Source organism: Muscardinus avellanarius, assembly GCF_963383645.1.
Source record: "Muscardinus avellanarius genome assembly, chromosome: 9".
NCBI classification, from domain to species: Eukaryota; Metazoa; Chordata; class Mammalia; order Rodentia; family Gliridae; genus Muscardinus; species Muscardinus avellanarius.
The window spans coordinates 77,566,965-77,589,480 of record NC_137795.1 but is presented as its reverse complement, the minus strand read 5'-3'; the positions used below and the strand labels follow the sequence as shown (position 1 = coordinate 77,589,480).

General features: G+C 34.6%; 1 protein-coding gene across 2 annotated transcripts in view; it reads right to left on the bottom strand.

Moving 5' to 3' along the window:
• The window catches only part of CAPZA2 (capping actin protein of muscle Z-line subunit alpha 2), a gene marked incomplete at its 5' end in the record, with an annotated part of 46,244 nt that overhangs the window by 9,242 nt on the left and 14,486 nt on the right, over positions 1–22,516 (bottom strand). Inside the window, 4 exons of one of the 2 annotated variants that reach the window (XM_080701063.1) lie at positions 631–837; positions 10,499–10,562; positions 15,553–15,604; positions 20,994–21,057. In XM_080701063.1, coding sequence (XP_080557189.1) covers positions 631–837; positions 10,499–10,562; positions 15,553–15,604; positions 20,994–21,057 — 387 coding nt within the window. The remainder of the gene's footprint in view (positions 1–630; positions 838–10,498; positions 10,563–15,552; positions 15,605–20,993; positions 21,058–22,516) is intronic. The other variant, XM_080701064.1, reaches the window with a different exon arrangement.

The following is a 22,516-nucleotide window of genomic DNA, read 5'->3' as shown; positions in this document are numbered from 1 at the left end:
CTGCTTAATCCTCCTGTCTCAGCCTCCCAAGTACTGGGATTATAAGTGTGTGCCATCACACTCAGCAAAGTAAAATTTATTGTAACTACTTGTACTACAAAATATTCAGCATATAAAACAAGAAAGCATGATACAGTATGTTTTCATTCAAAATGCAGTGATCATAACAAAGTAGGTAACATATTTAAACATATAAATGCCAATATAATTGTTTCCATACAAGTAAAAACTGGACCTACTTTGTGATGATCATTTTTATTCACAATCCTAGGAGATGCTATTTCTCAGGTAATTTAAAATAGTACTGAGCCGGGCGTGGTGGCGCACGCTTGTAATCCCAGCATTCGGGAGGCTGAGACCAGAGGATCTCAGTTCGCAGACAGCCTCAGCTACTTAGGCCATCTGCAACTCAGTGACACCCGGTTTCAAAATAAGGAATAAAAAATAGGGCAGGGGGTGTAGCTCAGAGGTCGAAGTGTTTTTTTGTGGGTCTGGGTTCCATCCCCAGACCCACAAAAAAACAAACAACAAAATAGTACTGAGACAATGGTAAGAAAATTAATTTAATTATAACTGAGAAAGGTCATTAAGAGAATGCCTAAAGCAGAAAGCTGCCCACAGCTGACTTACAGTGCAGACCCCATTTGGGTAATGTTCTTTTACATAAGCTCGTAAAGCTGTTTCTACTGAAGTTCTCCATGATTCAATTGCATTTTCCGCTTCATAGGGTCTTGGATCAGTTGCTTCCTTTCTTAAATGATCAAATTTGAAACAGATTCTGTTTTTTGGATCCAAAAATTTTCCATTTCCCAAGTCGCCATGTTCTGTTATCAATACCTTTAATGTCAGAATGAATTTAGGAAAAAATATTTAAAATAAAAAGTACGGATAAATATTAACATATATTCACCTAACCTTTGCCCTTAAAAATATAAAACAATTTTACTCCCAGCAACTGGTTTAACACATGGTACACTACAATACTTCAAAAGAGTGGAACATAAAGGCAATGAGGCTATTCTCATTCAGGGTAGAGCAGATTTTCTCCCAACATAACTTCTAAATACTTTGTGAAAATATGCATCCTCTACTACACCCACTGTTAGAGAGAGATTTTCCTTTGCAAACTACCAGAAGTTTACTATTTCTGATAATCAGGCTTCTTTCCTCAAAACTGAGGAACTGGGAATGATCTCCAATCAGGAGAGTTACAGAAATGGTTGTAGTCTGGGGAAGAAGTCCTTCAGTGTGCTCTACTTTGCTGTGGGCTCACAATCTCATCTGCTCTCAAGAGTCTGCTTTTGTCCTTATAAACTAATCAGTCAGGTCATTTTAAATTAATTTAAAAAACAATTTATTCATTTATATAGATTTAAATTATACATGCAAAATTAATATTCTGTGTTTTATTTCTTAAGATTCCCCTCTTTTCCTACCATTGTAACTCTCTCAAACTTTGACTCCTTAGCTATAGGACTTTCCTTTCCCTGATGTAATAAGATATGTTAAAAACACAAGATGTATCTAAATTTTTTTCATGATCAAGAAATCCTAAATATATAAATATATACATGCTTATACAAACATAAACATGGCTTTTAGAATATTATTTTTCAAGAACAGAATAAGAATGCATGCACACAAGTATATGCTTTTTTCCAACATTCAAATCTTAGAGAAATCTCTCAGTCTATTGATATACCTCTCATGATTCTTTATAGTAGTTGCAAATTATCTCATAATGTGCATATAACAATTTATCATTTTTGTACCGTCTCTTTTTTTCCAGGTTGTTCTCTTTATTGGAGGGAAAGACACCATTAAAAATAACAAAATCATATATTTTAATATACTGATGTTTTTATTTTCATTGGATGCTTTTCTTTTTTGATTGATGCAATAATTGTACATATTTATGGAATACAGCGTGATATTTTAATACTTGTATATAATGTACAGAGATCAGATCAGAATAACTGCCATACACATCACCTCAAATATTAATCATTTCTTTTTCTTTTTTTTTTTTTTTTTTTTTTGTGTGTGGTACGGGGGTGGAACCCAGAGGCTTTCTACCTCTGGGCTATACTCCCAGACCTTTTTTATATTTTATTGGGAAACAGGGTCTCACTAAGTTGCTGAGAGCCTCACTGAGCAGCTGAGGCTGGCTTCGAACCCGTGCGATCCTCCTGTCTCAGCCTCCCAAGCGCGGGGATTACAAGCGTGCGCCACCACACCCGGCTCAATATTTATCATTTCTATGTGTTACAAATATTCAAATGCCATTCTATTCTAAAATACAAATGTAACTGTTGTCAACCATAGTCATCTTACTGTTCTGTAATGTTTTTATTTCTCTTAGATTTCCAGCAGTGGTAACAGAGACAGCAGGTAAAAGGTTTAGATATATTTATGATTGAATCGCTTTCCAAAAAAGCTGTAACAATCGCATTTCTACAAACAATACATGATTATGTTTCTGTCCATATCACCACCATCAACAACTTTTCTTTTTAGAAGGAATGGGTAGGATTTTAATTACATTTCTCAGGCTGCTGTAGATCTAAAAATTGTTTCAACTTTGTTGGCCATTTGCTTTACTGTGAGTAAATATTCTTTTTCTTGATTCTCCTCCCCATAAGTTTTTTAAGGCATCTGTTTCAATCTTTGGTTCAAAAACATCAATATGTAGCAAAATGTCCATCCTGTATAGTTTGACTTTTCCAGTCTTATTTAACGTGGCCTTTCTGATCTTATGCTGTGTCTGTAGCTCCTCAGATTTTCTAAAATTTTAGTTAACCGGGCATGGTGACGCACTCTTGTAATCCCCAGCATTTGGGAGGCTGAGACAGGAGGATGACAGTTCACGGACAGCCTCAGCTACTTAATAAGGCCCTTTGCAACTCAGTGAGACCCTGTTTCAAAATAGGGTAATTGGGCTGGGGGTGTACCCTGAAGGTAGAATGCTTCTGGGTTCCATCCCCAATACCGCAAAAAAAAAAAAAAAAAAAAAAAAATTAAACTCTATCTGCAATTTATTTCTGTATGTCATATAAGATAGATGTCCAACCTAACTTCCTTTTTAATGAAAATCAGTTGTGCCAATATCTGTGTAAAATGTTCTTACATTCTAGAACCAAATCCTGGTTTTCTATGCTGTTTTACACTTATTTTTGTATTGTATACAACAGCACACTGGCTTGACTTTACATTGGTTGTAAAATATCTTCTAATAATGTAATTCTTAAGGTAATTCTCCTTCACTATTCTTAACTGTTCTCTTTTACATTTTGGTTATTTTCAAGCACATATTTTTTCCATATAAAATATATGAAACCAGGCTTGGTGGCACATGCCTGTAATCCCAGTACTTGGGAGGTTGAGACAGGAGGATGGATCACAGGTTTGAGGCTGGCTTCAGCAACTTAGTGAGACCTTGGATGCCCCTGGATTCAATTCCTAGTATCAAAATAAACAATTAAAATTTATGAAAATACAAAATAAAGGAACTGCTCAAAATTCTAATTCAAATTGTATCAAATTAATTTAAGATTGATTAGAGTTTAAAGAACTATCCTAAATGGTTGAAAATAACCAATATGTAGTTTAAGACTATATGTTCTCAGAGTTTAAAACAGTCTTTGCATTTGACAATAATCAAAATCTCTTCAGTGTGCCTCTGTCAATGATGACCAATGAAAACCTTTAAAGTATTTATTATTATACTATGCATATAGGCAAAATAGGATAGTTTATAATATAGGGTCTTATGTACTCCTACACAAGGAATACGGATCAGAAAAGCATGCATCGACATATATTCTTTTTATTTGGGGGCAGAGCTGGAGATTGAACCCAGGGCCTTGCAAATGGTAGACAAGCACTTTACCACTAAGCTATGTCCCCAGCCCCCATTTATATATGTTCTTAATCACTTTGAAGAAATATGGGAATTCACCAAGTCCACTACAGCTCCATCTGCGTATTCAACAACAGTGAGTCAAATTGCGGGCCCCAGAGGAGAAATCCCAGTACTGACTATCAGGGACTTGACCCAGTGGGGGAGTGGCGGTGGCAGAGATATCACACCATAGGAGAACGCGCAACCTGGCACCCCCCATAGTCTAAAGCAGCCTCTATTGACTCCCTGGGTCTGAAACTTTGCGATACAACCCAGTAAAGGAGTACTGGTGACTGAGATACCACAGACTCGAGTTCCAGAGCACCTTAAGTGAAGTCATAGTGACCCAAGGGAAGAACCCAGAGAAGGCACAAATTCCCGAAATCATGGGAAAGAGGAATAACAATGGAGCAATGAATGCCCACAACCCCACAACATCAGAACCCAATAAAACAGAAATTCAGAGATTTCTAGAAGATCAAATCAGGAAAATAACTTTAGAAATAATAGAGGTGTTTCGAAAAGAATTCAGAAAGAGCCAAAAAGAGATAAAGGATGCAATTAATGAAGTAAAGGCCTCAATTCAAAGTACCAACAACCGATTAGACCACATGGAGAATAGAATCTCGCTCTTAGAAGATGATCAATCCAAAAATGAACACATAGTATCTAATCTAGAAAAGAATATCTGACAGCAGGAATCTGATATTGAAGAAATATGGGCCCATTTTAAGAGAGCTAACCTAAGAATAATTGGAATAGAGGAGGGAAAAGAAGGTGAAACCAAAGGGATCAACAATCTCTTCAAGGAAGTAATAGCAGAAAATTTTCCAGACATAGAGCAAGAGGTCGATACACAGGTCCAGGAAACTTATAGAACTCCCTTTAGACAGGATCGGAGAAGAGGATCCCCACGCCACATAATTGTCAAAATGACCAATGTGGAAGCCAAGCAGAGAATCTTAAAGGCAACAAAAACAAAGGGCCAAGTGACATTCAGAGGCAAACCAATTAGAATCACTCCAGACTTCCCAAACCAAGTCATGAGAGCCAGAAGGGCTTGGAGTAACATATTCCAAACTCTGAAAGAAAACAACTTCCAGCCAAAAATTTCTTACCCAGCAAAACTTTCTATCAAATTAGATGGAGAAATACGAAGCTTCCATGACAAACAGAAACTGAAGGAATTTATGTCTTCAAAACCAGCAGTAGAGAAAATACTCAAAGAGATTAACTACAAAGAAGAAATAGGTAACACACACCAGAACCAGAGAAACAAGATTTTTCTATCCAACAGACAACTAAGATTAGTTATCTGTGGAGATTCATTATTTATGTTAGTCTTATACCTATCTCTAAATTGTATTGTTTGCTTTTATTATTGTTAATTTTTAGGATTTCTAGTTGGAATATTAATATACCTTCAGATATAGCATTTGGAAATATTTTATCCCATTCTATCAGTAACTTTTAACTCTGTTTACACTGTCTTTGGATATACAATATTTTATTTTTTAGGGAGTTTGTATACCCTTTTGTTGCCTGTGTCATTGAAATCATATCCAAGAAATCACTGCCAATTTCAATGCTGTGAGGTTTTATGACCCAGATTTTCTTCTAAAAGTTTATAGTCTTAAGATTTATATTTAGGTCTTTTATCTATTTTGAGTTAATATTTGTATACGGGATTAGGTAAGGGTCCAATTTTATTCTTTTTCATGTAATTATTATTTTTCAACAATATTTAGTTAAAAGATTATTATTTCCTCCACCAAATGTCTGTGGAAACCTTGTCAAAAATAACTTGACAATATATGGAAGAATGTATCTCTAGGCTTTTATTTAACTCCAATGGTTTATATATCTGCCTTTAGAATAGTACTACACTGTTTCAATTATTGTAGCTTTATTTGGTTTGAAATTAGAAAATATATATCTTCTAGCTTTGTTCTTTTTCAAGATTGTTTTGGGTATCTAGAGTCCATATTCCATATTAGGATAGATTTTTTCTGAAAAATAAATATATAAATATATGATAGTTTCACCTAAAAAAAAAAAAAAAAGAGAAGGAGGGATGGGGAGGGAACGGGGTGGTGATCGGGTGGGGGCTGACTGGGCGATGTGTGCATGTATGTCTACAAAAGTTTTTTGTATCCCACTATGATATATGAATACAGTGCACCAATAAAAATTTTTTTAAAAATCTATTAAAGTAAAACATTAAAATCATTACAAGAGTTGGATAGTTCATACCAATATTTTCTGGAGTTAAACACAGAGACAAATAAAGAGACATCTAACTGTTAAAAAAAAAAAAAAATATGAACTCAACTGCCTTTGTTTACATGTCAGAGGTTTACATGTCCTATAGCCAAAGGTCCCACAGCTGTCTTTGCTCAGTCCTCTCTTAAAATATGAATTAATATTTCCTGGAAGTTCAAATTGTTAGGCCTCTAATACTTGAGGGTAATTTTTCTAGATAAAGTATTTTTCTTCCTTGATATCATTGGAGCTCATATGTATGGGTAAAAAAAGAAGAAGTTGAAGTTTTAAGTGGAATGGAAGACAAAATTTGATCTAGTTTGTAATATTTTCCATGAGACTTTGCCGGGATACTGGGAAAACTCGGGCCAACAGGCATCTCTTTAAATTCCTATAAGGCAACCTGAAATAATTCATTGCTCTTACCAATTTCTAAGTGCTCTTTTTTCTCAGCAAGTAATTTGGAAAAACAGGAGTACAGTATTTTTCTGGATCATATTCAAAGCCTTATTAACACTGTTAATAACAGGCTATTTTGCCTCATCCATTTGCCAAACAGCTTTTTTTTTTTTGTACTGAGGATGGAACTCAGGGGCAGTCTATCTCCGAGCTACACTCCTAGCCCTAGTTTTTTTTTATTTTTTATTTTTAAACAGGGTCTCACTGAGTGGCAAAGGGCCTCGCTAAGTAGCTGAGGATGTTCAAATCGAGATCCTCTGCTCTCAGCCTCCCAAATGCTGGGATTATAAGCATGCGCTACCACACCTGGCCTCAAAATAGCCATTTCTAAGTTTAGGAAATTTTAAGGTAGGCTTATAGCATTGTTGTATTTCATTTTAGACTGTAAGCTCACGGCAGGGAATTATATCAGTAATTATGTTTTAATATGTCAACCACTACAGTATATTCTTGGTGCTTAACAAATGTTCATAATTATTAAAAAATTAAATAGCAAGATTGGGATATAATGTGCTTTCTAAAATGCTTTTATTGGATACTATAATTATAATCAGAGTGAGAGTCAAAGAGCTACATGCACACATCGGCTGGTATATTACCTCCTCACTTCACCCTGCTCCCTCCTACTATTCCATGTGCACGTTACTGAGACTGGACGTGGTGCCTTTATAAGTTGGACATAACATTATCTCAACTGTTTTCTTCCTCTATCCTCCTTTCACTCTCCTTCCATCACTTTTTCTTCATCCCCTCTTACTATTCTTCTGATCTCTCCCTCATTTATCTTAAGCCCCTTTTATTTATTTTCTCTTTAGCATCCACATGAAAAAACATACAACCCTTAATTTTCTGAGTGGTTGATCTTACATTGTTCAGATCTCTGTTTTATGTTTCATGAAGACAATTACTATTTTCTTCATGATCCTATGCCTTTCTTGTTAAGCTTATTCCTGAATTAATGTACAATTCTTACCATTATTTCAAGTGGAATTACCTATCCCACCCTCATCTCTAGTTTTATATACTTCCTTGGTGCAAGAAAAGATAGATAATAAGTGTTTCATTAGTACTCATCTTAAATTCAGCATCCTCCCTAAATTCTTTAACATCAGTAGTTCTTTTGGGTCAGGGATTATATTACTAGTCTCTTGGTATTCTTAAATATATAAATCAATCACCAAAGAGATTTCTTTTCTAAGATTTTCAGGTTCTCATTCCTTTGTCTTATTTGGTATAACATGAAAAATCATAATTTTAAGAAGTAAGCACAACTAATAAGTTTTTAATTTTTAAATGTCCTCATATTTGTAGTCTATGATATTTATTATGGGTTTTGTTAAACAACTGTATTTAGAAAGTTTTCTTCTACTTCAATTTTTACTTAAGTTTTCCTTATAATGAGAAATGGCTACTGGGTTTTTCAGATCCCTTTATCTATTGATACTAGATTTTTCTCTGATATGTTAGTTAATATGTAAGACCAATATATTGCTTTACAAGGAACTATTCTATTCTTAAATACATTAGTCTTGGTATGCTATTCTTTTGATATATCTAGATCAAATTTATTAATAAAATTTAAAAATCTATCATCATAGCTGGGCGTAGTGGCACACGCTTGTAATCCCCACGCTTGGGAGGCAGAGACAGGAGGATCGCATAGGTTCAAAGCCAGCCCCAGCCATGCTGGCTTAAGAGACCCTGTTTCCACATAAAAAAGTATAAAAATAGGTCTGGGAGTGTAGCCCATGGGAGTGTAGCCGGAGGTAGAAGGGCTTCCAGGAACCCAGTACCACCAAAAAACAAACAAAATCTATCATCATACATCATATGTGAAAATAGTTTTATCTTTTTAGGTATTAGTATTAAAATTATGCTAGGTTCATAAAATGAAATTGAAAACTTCCCACTCTTTTCTTATGTTTGGTATTGAATATTGAACCTAGGAACATTCTATCTCCAAGCCATCTTCCCAGCTCTATTTTATTCTTTTTTTGTTTTAAACAGGGTCTTATTAAGTCATAAGTTGTTGAGACTGGCTGCAAACCTTTTATCCTCTTGTCTCAGCCTCCCAAGAACCCCACATTTTTAAAAGATGTACTTCCTTACCCAGCAAATTTTCTTCTAGGAATTTATCCCAATAAAACACAGTGTGACCAGATGTACGAAGATATTTAAGACAGCACCATTTTTGTTGTTGTTGTTGTTGTTGGTGGTGGTGGTGGTGGTGGTGGGTGTGTGTGTGTGGGTGTGTGTGTGTGTGTGTGTGTGTGTGTTTCACTGAAGATTGAACCTAGGGGCATACTACTTCTGAGTTACATGTCCAGCCTCATTTTATTTTTTAGTTTGAAGCAGGTTCTAAGTTGTGAAGGGGCTCACTAAGTTGCTGAGGCTGGCTGTAAATCTATGATCCTCCTGTCTCCTAAGTACTGGGATTAGAGGCATATACCACCACACCTGGCTAAAATAGCACTTCTTAATGGTTTAAAAAGAGAGAAAGAAGAAAAGAAAAAAAACCAGAAAGACAGAGACAGACAGACAAAGGGGGAGGGGGAGATCAAAAAGCAAAATCTCCAAAAATAAATTGGGGAGATTAAAACATTATAATTTTATCTATGTGTGTATGTATGTATGTGTATGTATGTATGTATGTATGTGTGTGTGTGTGTGTGTGTGTGTATATATATATATATATATATGTATCCCTGCATTTTATGAGCTTCTATCTAAAGACTACATATTATTTAATGAATAATTCCAAACACAAGCTTTAACAAAATTGGCCACTAAAAACTTTCTCTTATGTTCTTTCATTTTTATTTTTTTGTGGAACTGGGGATTGAACCCAAGGGTATTCTAATGCCAAGCCACCCGCAGCCCTATTTTTAACTCTTTATTTTGAAACAGGGCCTCATAAGTTGCAGAGGGCCTCACTTAAAAGCTGAGGCTAGCCAGGAACCTGTGACCCTCCTGCCTCAGCCTCTCAAGTTCTGCGGTTACAAGTGTGCCACCACACCTGGCCTTAGGTTCTTTCCTAACCATCTTCTTTTACCGTCTATCAGTTCCCTCCTTACATGGTTTTATATAAAGTGAACTTCACATAAGCATCGTTTTATATAAATTGTACTTCACATGGGCATGATATGAATTAACATAATCACCAATTACTGACTCTAAACAACAAAAAAAGCTAGTGACGTTTTGTGGCCTTTCTTAGCTTCACAATTCTTTCATTTTGGAAATCAAAACACTTTATAATTACTAAATGCTAAGTTATTCACATGAAGAATTATAGAATTCCAGAGCAACCAAATTATGATATAAATCTTATTAATATATATTCTAGATTTTGAATTAATATAGGACTGATATTTTTTCCTATAAAAAACAAGAAAGTAGATTTAAAGTGATTTTTTTTCTAAAATCTTAAAATAAATTACACCTGAGTATTTCTCTTTTTTTCTTTCTATTTTTAGTAGTAGGGATTGAAACCCCGGGACATTCTATTCTGAGCTCTACACCCAGCCCTATTTTTTATTCTTTACTTTGAAACTGTCTCACCAAGGTGTGGAGAGCCTCAGTAAGTAGCTGAGGCTGGCAGAGAACCTGTGATCCTATCTCAGTCTCTCAAGTACTGAGACTACATGTGTGCACCACCACGCCCAGCCCATCCATTTCTAAAAGAGACATTCTACTAATATTATTAGTCTCAACCAACCAAATATATTAAATTTTCATTTACTTTAACAGTAAGTGGCTATGATTAAAATGAAATTTTTTATCTTTAAGCATACCACTCCATAATTCTTGTAGAATATATGAGTTGCTATAAACCAAAGAAAGAATAGTCAAAGTCTATGTTTATATAAAACATACCTGATCTTCGTAACCTTCAATTTTTACTGGAGTAAACTGGTCCAAGTTATACTGTGCAAATGCACTAAAAAAAAAAAGGCCAATACTTAAAATTATACATTTAATGATTTTTTAAAATAACAGTCAAACAATTCACCTGTCAACAAGTCTCCTATATTACACATGCTAAGATTAATAAAATTATAATTCTGTTATTGAATCTTATACTAACTATAAATATAATAAAGATATAGCTGTTTTTAAAAATGATTGATAAGCAGGGCGTGGTGGTGCACGCTTGTAATCCCCGTGCTTGGGAGGCTGAGACAGGAGGATCCCAGAGGTTCAAAGCCAGCCTCAGCTACTTAGTGAGGCCCTCCCCAACTCAGTGAGACCCTGTTTCAAAATAAAGTATAAAATAGGTCTGGGAGTATGTCCCGGAGATACATAGCCATTTATTCAAGCACTACATATTTCAAAAAACACATAACAGACTAGGTGCTGTGATAATCACAGCACCAATGGGCTTACATCTGAATAGCAGATAATAAATAAATATAACACAAAGTAGAAAGTACCATAAGAGAACCACCAATAATGCACTGTAGGGTATATATGTGAGCATTTGTGTGCATGCGTGCGAGCGCGCGCACGCGTACACACACACACACACACACACACACACACACACACACACTTCACTGCATTTTGTTAAGGCAAAATTAAAAGAAGGCAGTTGGGATAATTTCATGAAGAATATGATACTGGCAAATGAACTTAATAAATTGGGTATGCTCTCGTCTCCTAGAAATGGAGTGATAAGCAAGAAAGGCTATTTCAGTTAGAGGGACTGGTATAGGCAAAACAGATAGAAGACAGGTCTCACATCTCAGAAAGCACCAATCTCAATGTGCCAGGCAATAGAATGAATTCAGTGACTCTGAACTGAATGGCCCTAAATGATGGGATAATTACTTTATTTGGGAGGCAAAGCAGTCACAGAAGTTTCTTGAAAAAGGAAAACAGAGAAGTGCTTGTAAACATTAATTTGGCAGTAGTGTGTACGACAAGTTGGGCAGCAGAGAAAATAGGACCAGAAGATGAAATTAGGCTGCCCTACACGTTCCATGTTAGACTTGTGGAGACTGAGCTGGGAAATATGACAGGAGGGATTCAGGAATAAAGTCTCTCTACACTTTCACATGAGAGTATAATAATAATACATACATACATACATACATACATACATACATACATACATACAGAAAACTATGCAATATAAACATAGGAAATACTCTACAAAATTACATATAATCATAAAATAGTCTAATAAATCTAGGAAAAGATATTGAGAATTAAAATTTAGGCATATGTCTCTAAATTTGGGAGCATATCTCTAAACTTAATCTACTAGGATGCTTTTCAGGTTACTCTGGATGGCTAGATGTCCACTGAATTTTCAGGTGTCAGCTCCTGAGTCTTCCCCAGAAAGAAATAATCATTTGAGCAAAACATAACTGGTAAGTTAAAAGAAGACTAGAAGTAAAAATAGCAAATCAGAATTAAATTACTACCTGTCAAATTCCTGACACTGCAAGTGATGGGTGTAAATATAGAAGCATATGGAAGACAAGTTCAAAAAAGATGGGTGTAATATAGAAGCATAGGGAAGAAGAAAGAAAAAGTAGCTATTCACTTCTGATTTTGTTAGTTCATTAAAACTGTAATTCCCCTAAGAACAGCCTTTTCAATGTAGCTGGGCAGTTACTTACCCTTAAAGGATTTATTGCAAAGTCATATTTGGGAACTAAGTATCTTGGAATTTAGAATTCATTTTTCTAGAAGCCATCATTCAGTAATATATTTAAATAGTAATGTAGTCTCAAAAGCTTTTTACTGCCCATACAATCAAACCCCATCTACCTCTAACTTTGGGAAAGTAGATAAAGGAAGAATAGAAAACTTATAAAGGAAACAATAATAGGTAAGAATTTATATGCGTAGATCAAGTTAAATAGTAACAAATAATCTATAATATAAAAGGAACTCAATAATCTAGGAGTAAGAATATCTGGGTTTTGATCCAAACCTATTATTTGCCAGAATGGGCCCACTGATGCATAAAAACAGCAGTGTGAACTTGATGTCTTCCAATGTCCCTTCAGTACAGAAAACTCACTCCATGCACCGACTCACTCATCTACCCTCAACCCATGCGCCTACCTACTGGGGTTCTAGTATCTAGATAGTGTTCATCACTCCAGGAGATATTGTTAAGTCTCCCTGCCCCTGTAGGGTTCTGTGGCCCAGTGATCCACTTCCACATCAGTTATTCCTGTAGCTTTTACAATCTTCACTTTTAGCTATTCATCAAATCACATGACACTTTTCCCTCAGTTTAGCCACATCATTTCTCTTGTTCAATATTAAAATCCTGTTTGCTATTTGAGAATCAACTTAAAAAATATTTCTACATAGAAATTAGAATTGTATTCCTTTGAGCTTTAAAGGCCTTTGATATGCCTCTATTATTACATTTTATTTCATTTGGCCTGCTATTGGACATCTAACTATCCTTTGGAAAATCCCTAAGAGGCTTATTTATCTCATCACACTGAAGCCTGACATTCTTTTGTCTGTTGAATAAAAGCTATTTCTGGCTATTTCAAAGTGTTCTAGATTTCACAGCAACAACTCTTCAGTAAGTCTAATTTTACTTTGAAACATACTGAGTTTGTGCCCTTTAGTGTTCTGTTAGAACACTCTACAGAATAATAACCCTGTTTTCCCCCTTACAAAAAGATAAAGAGAGAGAAAGGGGGAAAAAAACATTAAAAGAGATAAAGCAATAGGGCAAAGGTGAAAGAATAGAGGGAAAATACATATATGTGAGAAAGAGATATACTTGTATGAAAGAAATTCAGTATTTTTTTAAAAAGCAATCAAAGACCAAACAGTCTGTGGAGCTATACTTACTCTAGCTAGACTACCTGGACATATTTTGAATGTTTTTATGATGCTGTCTAAGCTTATGTTATGCAGTTTGGACAGCCTTAATAATAGGTGACAAATGATCACATATTCAAGTTGGAATATTTCAAATAATTCAGAACTAGAAAAGGAAAACCATGGGCTAATAACATTTTTTGATAAAAAATTATTTCTCACAGAGAGGACACTGAACCAATTCTAAAGTTAATCACTGATTTTTAATTTTCAAAGACATTCAGATATCTGCAAAATGACAAGTGAATATTTAATTTTGAGAAACTGTAGAAGAATACAATAGATGTAAAAAAAAAAACAACAATAAGGATTTAAAAACTTGGCCATAGCCGGGCGTGGTGGCGCAGGCTTGTAATCCCCAAGCTTGAGAGACTGAGACAGAAGGATCCCACAAGTCCGAAGCCAGCCACGCTGGCTTAAGAGACCCTGCTTCCAAATAAAAATATATAAAATAGGTCTGGGAGTGTAGCCCGGAGTAGAAGGGCTTCCAGGAACCCCAGTACCACCAAAAAAAAAAAAAAAAAAAAAAAACCTTGGCCGTAAGTGGCCATTCACTCGGAAATTAGTAACAAAAGTCAAAGGTGTAACTAAATTTCTATGAAGCCCTTTAATATAATGAACTGATAGAAGTAACCCAAATATCCACTGAAAGATATGGATAAACAAAATGTGGTATACACATACAATGGAATACTAGCCTTATAAAGGAAAGAAATTCTGACACATGCTATAACATGGATAAACCTTGAAAATAAGTAAAATAATCGACACAGAGACAAATAGAAAAAGTACCTAGAGTAGCCATATTTATAGATAGTGGTGGTTACCAGGGCCTAGGAAAATTAGGAGTTATAAATGTCAGTTTGGAAAAATGAGAAAATTCTGGAAATGGATACTAGTTATGGTCACACAATGTGAATGTACTTATAATCACCAAACTTACACTTTTTAAAATGTTAAATGGTAAATTTTATGTTAGGTCTATTTTTCTACAATAAAATAAACAGAAATTCTAATCCACTAACACATTTTAATCAGAAGCAAAAGAGATGCAGAAAAAAATCTATTATTAAACCTCTACCTTATAAGATTAACCACATAAAGGCTAATTTTTTTTAAATAGTTCTCAAATGTTACTAAAATAGAACTAGCGAAAACTCCCCCCATGAGTCAGGATTCCACATATTGGGTAGTATACTAGGAAGAAAAGTCATTGAGTCGATGGATACTAAACATTCTTTGTAAGGCGCTTAAAATCTATACAAACTTCATTACTTTCCTACGAGTAATGCAGTTGGTTAACCCAAAATATGAGTCCTCAGATCTTATTTTGGGAGGTAAGAGTGGGGAGCAAGTCAATTACTTCTCTAAAATCCTAGGATAGTCGGTAAGAAGTCATGGCTGTGTTTACTGGTCTAAAGACAATGTGTTAGGAATAGAATTGCCTAATTTTTTGAATCACTAAAAAATTCAGTAAATGTGTGTGTTATGGACTGTATTATGGATGAACTCCTAAACTCATAGATTTCAAAGTCTGTTAGAGTCAAACATAAAGTAACAATAAAAATCTACATAAAAATTAATCACCACTTCAAAAATAACTTCACCTAATTTTGCCAGTGCCAAAAGGTAGTACTGATTATATAAGACATGGCCAACCATACAATAAATAAATATTTCATACTATGGTCAAGCCTCTATATGTGATAAAAAATATATCTTTTCAAGTTCAGTAGATATATTGCATATATTTGAACTTGATGTACAAATTATCTCTGTCAGAGATTAGTGCTTAAATACCACTTTTTTTTGAGTATGGAACCCAGAGGCCTTCTACCTCCGGGCTACACTCCCAGACCTACTTTATATTTTATTTGGAAATGGAGTCTCACTAAGTTGCTGAGAGCCTCTAGGTAGCTGAGGCTGGCTTTGAATCTGCACGATCCTCCTGTCTCAGCCTCCCAAGCGTGGTGATTGTAATGTGCACCACCACGCCTGGCTAAGTACCACTTTTAAAACATCTTTTCATTCTCCAAGTTATTTTAGTTAAGATAATATAAAATACTCACTGGGCTGCTCCTTCCCTGAGAAGATTATCATTATTAAGTAGTAACCGAACATCTGTAAAGCAAATATTACATTTTATTATGATTTTTGTTTGCAGAATATAGAAAGTGTAGATTATTTTAATTATGTATTATCATGCCCCATCCCAAATAAAAAGCAAGATCAAAATATCACTGTAATGACCAAATTATCCACATATACATACCATGATAGTTTTTTAAAAATAAAGATTTTGTTTAGACACTTTCTAGAGAAATAAATAGAAATACATACCACTTTGTACCCTTAATAGTTTATGCAGGCAGACTATAATGTATGGCCAAAGAACTAAAGATAAGCTACACACGAAAGATGGTAGGATAAAATCTGCAGAAAGACTTAGAACTATACCTTTTAGTTTGACAATGTAATCATCAGTTTCAAATGAATTTGCTCCATAGGAAAAGTAAACAAGTAACAGTTTGTGACCAGAGTCTAACAGGCATTTCTGTGAGTTCATGTTCAAAGAAAAGATGAAGAATTCTACTTTCTTTGACTTAATGATCTCTCGTAGTTGATTCTCAATTCTCTTCTAATCTTAGAGTCAATTCTTATATAGACAGTGAACTATTAAACTTTAAAACAAGAATTCAAAAGTAGTATTTTTATTGGGAAAATATTTACTCTTGAAACGTACAAGAAAGAAAATCACACATGGTCTCACCAAAAAAGCAAACAAAATTCTAGTCTTGGTGTATTTTCATTAATTATTTTTCTTAAGCACTTGGCTATTTTATATAGTCGCTATCTTAATCTTTTTATTAAAAGTGCAGAGAACCAAAACAGACTACAGTCCTTATATATAGTGTAAAATTGGACAGCCATTAATAATAATACCGTAAACAAGCCAGGCGTGGTGGCGCACACTTGTAATCCCAGCATTCAACAGGCTAAGACAGGAGGATCACGGTTCACAGACAGCCTCAGCTACTTAGTGAGGCCCCCCACAACTTAGTGAGACCCTGTTTCAAATAAAAAATAAAAAATAGGGCAGGGGGTGTAGCTCGGAGGTAGAATGCCTCTGGGTTCCATCCTCAAACCCACAAAAAAAATAATAATGTAAACATATAGTTTTGAATGTATGAAAATACATTCAAAATGAGAGAGAGAGAGAGAGAGAGGAAGAGGGAGGGAGAGGGAGGGAGAGAGGGAGAGGAGAGAAATTCAGCATAGTATTAGCATATTTATGCACTGTGTTGAGAGATTCAGAGCTAGGCACGGTGGTGCACACTTGAATCTCAGTACTTGAGAGGCTGAGAAAAGTGGATCACAGGTTCAGGGACAGCTTTAGCAAGTAGTGAAACACTCTTCCACCTAGCAAGACTCTGTTTCAAAATAAAAATTAAAATAGTGCTGAGGTGTGGCTGAGAGGTAGAATGTCCCTGAGATCAATCCTGTCTCTTTCTTTCTGTCTCTGTCTGTCTGAATCAATCAATATCTCTCTCTCTCTCTCTCTCTCTCTCTCTCTCTCTCTCTCTCTCTCTCTCTCACATACACAGACACATGCACACACACACAGGTTGGAAGTAGTTCATTCAAACAGTGGAGAAAAGAATTTTATAAAAAAACAATCTTTTATTAACCACTAACAGTATTTCCAAGTTAAATGATTTTAAAATATGGAAGCTTCTATCCAAGTACTACTATTTTAAAAATATGGACATTACAATTATGGTTATTCATATTCTGAAAATTCAACTGAGAATTTCTATTTGATAAACAATTTTTATGTTCAATATTTAAATACAATAATTAATAGTGGTCTAACTTTTCCAGTTCCAAATGGAAAAATAATAAAGTTGGAGCTATTTGATCTAGTTACCTCTACTATAAAAATGAAGATTGTGCTTTTATATCATAAAGAGAGTAGAAGAAATAGGAAAACTAATATTTGAATAATAAAATTAGGGTATAGTTCCAAGCCAGGCTGCACTTTAGAAACATATGGTGGTAGATGGGAGGCTTATAGTAACAAAAATGACTTTGGAGCCCCACTCCAGACCCAACTAGTTTTTCAGAATGGAGGACCAGAAATGCAGTATTTCAACAATTGTAATATAGCCAGCTTAACCATCTGGAGTGGTTCTATGGTATAAGGGTTAGCATTCTAGCTTTTGAATCCAGAAAGAGCATTTGGAAAACCACTGAACTAATAAGATTTTATCACTTAGTAATTCTAAAACTTATTTCTGTTAGAATCATTCTGACACCAAGGTTTTCAACAAAAATACTCATAAAAATAAACAAATTCATGGAAGATTTCCTTTTTAACTATTTAATTTCTTTTAACTCTAAACTATCCTTTTAATTAAAATTTATTAAATGAATTCTGTATTTCACTTCTATTCCACAGTTCTTAGCTAATGGCCAAATTCACAGGTTCAAGATAAAACATATCAATTCAATTCAATGTCGATTTCTGGTTTTTTTTATTTTTATTTTTTATAAGTGGAACATATTGAGAGTGGTGTACATTTACATTATGCTTCATGCCTTTCCCCTCCCTTTCCCTCTCCCCTAATAGAGAGTGTCCAGGTTAATCATGTTGTATTTTTGCTATTACACATATTCGTATGTAGCTCCTCCATTGAACAACCTCAGCTTTCTTCCTCTCCTATCCTTCCATTCAAGCTTTGCTGAGATTTCCCCTCCATCATCTGGAATCCCTCTGGTATTACCACTACTCCCTAACTTGGACATATTAGAGAAAACATATGTCCCTTCTCTTTCTGTTCTTGACAAATCTCACTTAATATAATGTTCTCCAGACCTTTCCATCTTCTTGCAAATGCTATTATTTTATTTTTCTTTATAGCTGAATAGAATTCCATTGTGTGTATTTCCCATAATTTTGCAATCCATTCATCTGTTGATGGAGATCTAGGTTGGTTCCATAGTTTGGCTATTACAAACTGTGCTGCTATGAACATGGGTATTCATATGTTAACGTAGTTCTCTGATTTCAACCCCTTTGGAAAGACACCCAGGAGTGGTATAGCCCAATCAAATGGTGGATCTATTCCCAGTTTTCTAAGGAATTTCCATACTGATCTCCATAGTGGCTGAACTACTTTGCACTCCCACCAACAGTGTAAAAGAGTTCCTCTTCCCCACATCCTCGCCAGCAATTGTTGTTGTTTGATTTCTTCATGTTTGCCACTCTGATTGGGGTTAGATGGAATCTCAGCGTAGTTTCAATTTGCATCTCCCTGATGGCTAGTGATGTTGAACATCTTTTCATGTATCTATTGGCCATTTGTATCTCTTCTTTTGTGAAATATCTATTCATTTCAGTTGCCCATTTCTTGATAATTCAATGTCAATTTCAAGTGAGATTTAGAAAAATCAATTTTTATGACTCATACATCCTTTTAAGACCTTCCTGATTAAAAAATACACAGGGCAAGCCAGGTGTGGTGGTACATGCTTGTAATCCCAGTACTTGGAAGGTTAAAACAGGATTGCAGGTTTGCAGCCAGTATCAACTACTTAGTGAGGCCCTCTGCAACTTAGAAACTTTGTTTCAAATTAAAGAACAAAATGGTGCTGGGGAGCACTTTTCTTAAAACCATAGTTTATTCTTGACTGAATTTTATAGGAGTTCAGTGGTTACTAACTGTAGTGCAGTTTCACCATTATCAATTTAAGGTGGAAGCCAAATTTGAACCTAAGCAGAGGAGACTATCTTCTTTAATCCCCCAACCAGCAAATGTATTAATACATGTGTAGCTTAGAGAGACTGAATATTAAAGCAGAAGTATACATTACATAAAGTGTAAGTACCTTTGAATTTTCTACAACTCTCCATTTCACCACATGAGTTTGTAATAAAAAATTAATTTAATATCCAGAACTTTTTTTTTGGTGGTACTGGGGGTGGAATCCAGAGGCTTTCTACTTCTGGGCTATACTCCTAGACCCATTTTATATTTTATTGGGAAACAGGGTCTTACTAAGTTGCTGAGAGCCTCACTAAGTAGCTGAGGCTGGCTTTGAACCTGTGTGATCCTCCTGTCTCAGTCTCCCAAGTGCAGGGATTACAAGCATGCACCACCACGCCCGGCTCAATATCCAGAACTTTTATTTTTTTAAACTATTTAGACTTTCCATTCTTTCTGTAAGTATAGCTCAGTGGTTATATTTTATGCCTTTAAAAATCACCGTATGTAATTTTTATACTCAATATATGTGGATGATTTAAGGGATTTTTCAAGAGTAATTTTAACTTCATTAAAAAAAAAATTTTTTTTTTCTGGTACTGGCGATTAAACCTGTGGACATTCTACCTCTGAGCTACAGCCCCCAACCCTTTTTCTATTTTTTTGTTTTGAAACAGGGTCTAGCTGTTTGATGAGGTTGCTGAAAAGCTTACTAAACTGCTGAGGCTGACCTTGAACCTGCTATCCTACTGTCTCAGCCTCCCAAGTACTAGGATTAGTGCATACCAACAAGTCTGGCTCGACTTCATTTAATTTTTTACTTAAACCAAATCTTTTGAGATGAGTTTCTACTCTATCTTATAAGACAAATGAAAATGAGTAAACTTCTTTAAAAACATTCATACAATATACTCCAGAGTAGAGTAGAATGAAACTAGAGCCATGTATAAATTCACCTTTAATTTAAGGCATGGTGAAGGCCAAATACATAAAAAGCAAAAATAGTAACACATGAACAGTATTTGTGGTAACTTAATCTTGTAACTGCTTAAGAAAAATTTTGAGAAGAGACCATGTAAGACCATTTCTTGGTAACTGTTTCAAACCCAGTCATCCTTATTACTAAAGAGCAAATACTACTATGATCTTTATAACAACCAGGAGACTCCACAGCAGTTTACATTTCTGACCTATGGATAAATAATTATAAAAATGTTTGCCAATGAAGTCTAGCAAAATAAATATTGTAAAATGATTTAAGGACATAATTTAAACAATAAATGGCTTCTATTCATGTTATCATCTTCTATACATGAGGAAAACTTTTATTGGCTGTTCATACTGATCTAATTTATTTTTCTTTAAAATAAATACAAAAACATACTTCATGATAAAAGAGTTAAAATCAAAAGTTGATATCTAACTTATTTCAATGTTTTATTAAATATCTATTGCTTGTGATTAATAGTTTTATTTAAACAAAAATAAGAACAAAAAAATGCTTATTCCCCAGAATAAGGTTATATTCAATAACTAGACTAAATTTTATTTTATTCTTTTAAGGGGGCAGATTTGTTCAACCAGAATTATCATATATTATATATTATACTTAGCTATTGCAAAATTCAGACTGGCAAATATTTTTATTGTAATTTAGGAAAAAAAAGATATATATATATATATATATATATATATATATATATATATATAAAATCAAGCCTTAGTGTTACAAATTAAACACTCACCATTAAAAACCTCATTAAATTCTCCAGGAGGGGCATGAATGATGAATTTTGCTGCTATACGTACCTAAAATAGAAATGAAGATATGAGCATTGAATAGTACCCATCTCTGATAAATTATATAATTATATAATTATATAATTTTAACGAAATTATAATTTCTGCAAAATTATATAATTTTAACGTTCTGAAAATGATTTCAGAGGATTTTACACAGTATATTTTACAAACTTAAGCTGTCTACTACTGTTTTAGTCATTAAACGTCATACTACAAGCTAAATATAAAATATGTAATTGAATGCAATCAGGAATTCAACTCTACCTACAGATGAACATTTTCTTACAATTTTTTTTTTTTTTTTTTTTTTTTTGGTGGTACTGGGGTTCCTGGAAGCCCTTCTACCTCCGGGCTACTCTCCCAGACCTATTTTTACATTTTTATTTGGAAACAGGGTCTCCTTAGCCAGCGCGCGAGGCTGGCTTCGAACCTGCGCGATCCTCCTGTCTCTGCCTCCCAAGCGTGGGGATTACAAGCGTGCGCCACCACGCCCCGCCTTACAATTTTTTTTAACACAGAAATGTAAAATCTAAAATATGTGGAGCTGCACCCTATTTATTGGGAATTACAGCGTTTTTCAAGAATCCAGTGAAATAATTAGGAACATTCCTGCTAAATCTCCTTTTTCATTAACTACCATCTTTTCCATATATTTTTTCAAAGTCACTTCCTATCAAACTGGAGTAAAACTTAGGAAAGTTATTACTTTTATAATATTAATGTAAATCACAACTCCATAAGTGGGGATGGTTTCTGTTAGTAAGAGGTGACTGGGGGGAGATAATCTCTATCCCTCTATAACCTCACTGATCTAATTCATACTGATCTAATTTATTTTTCTTTAGAATAAATACAAAAACGTACTTCATCATAAAAGTTAAAATCAAAAGTTGATGTCTAACTTATTTCAATGTTACTGATCTAATTTATTTAGTCACACCAAGATGTATAGAGGAGTTTTGAAAAGCTAACCTACTAGAGCTTCAAATACTTACCTAAGCCAAAAGCTGAAAAGTCTATACATTATTTTGTGTAAAAAAATACAGAAAGATAAAAAATATAACCATATGTTCGTCTTCTGCACCTTTTGTAGAAGAGCATACACAAGTGATTATAAAGTAATTCATTCATGAGATAAAAGTGGTATATTCAAAGCAACATTCAAAATCTTTTTATTTAATCTTTTAAATGCCTAGTTTTATTTTTTATTTTATTTTATTTATTTATTTATTTTTGGTGGTACTGGGGATGGAATCCTTCTACCTCCAGGCTACACTCCCAGACATATTTTATATTTTGATTTGGAAACGGTCTCTTAAGCCAGCGAGGCTGGCTTCGAACCTGCAGGATCCTCCTGTCTCCGCCTCCCAAGCACGGGGATTACAAGCGTGCACCACCATGCCCAGCTAAATGCCTAATATAAAAGCATTATTGACCTGGGAGTGGTGTCACACACTTGTAACCC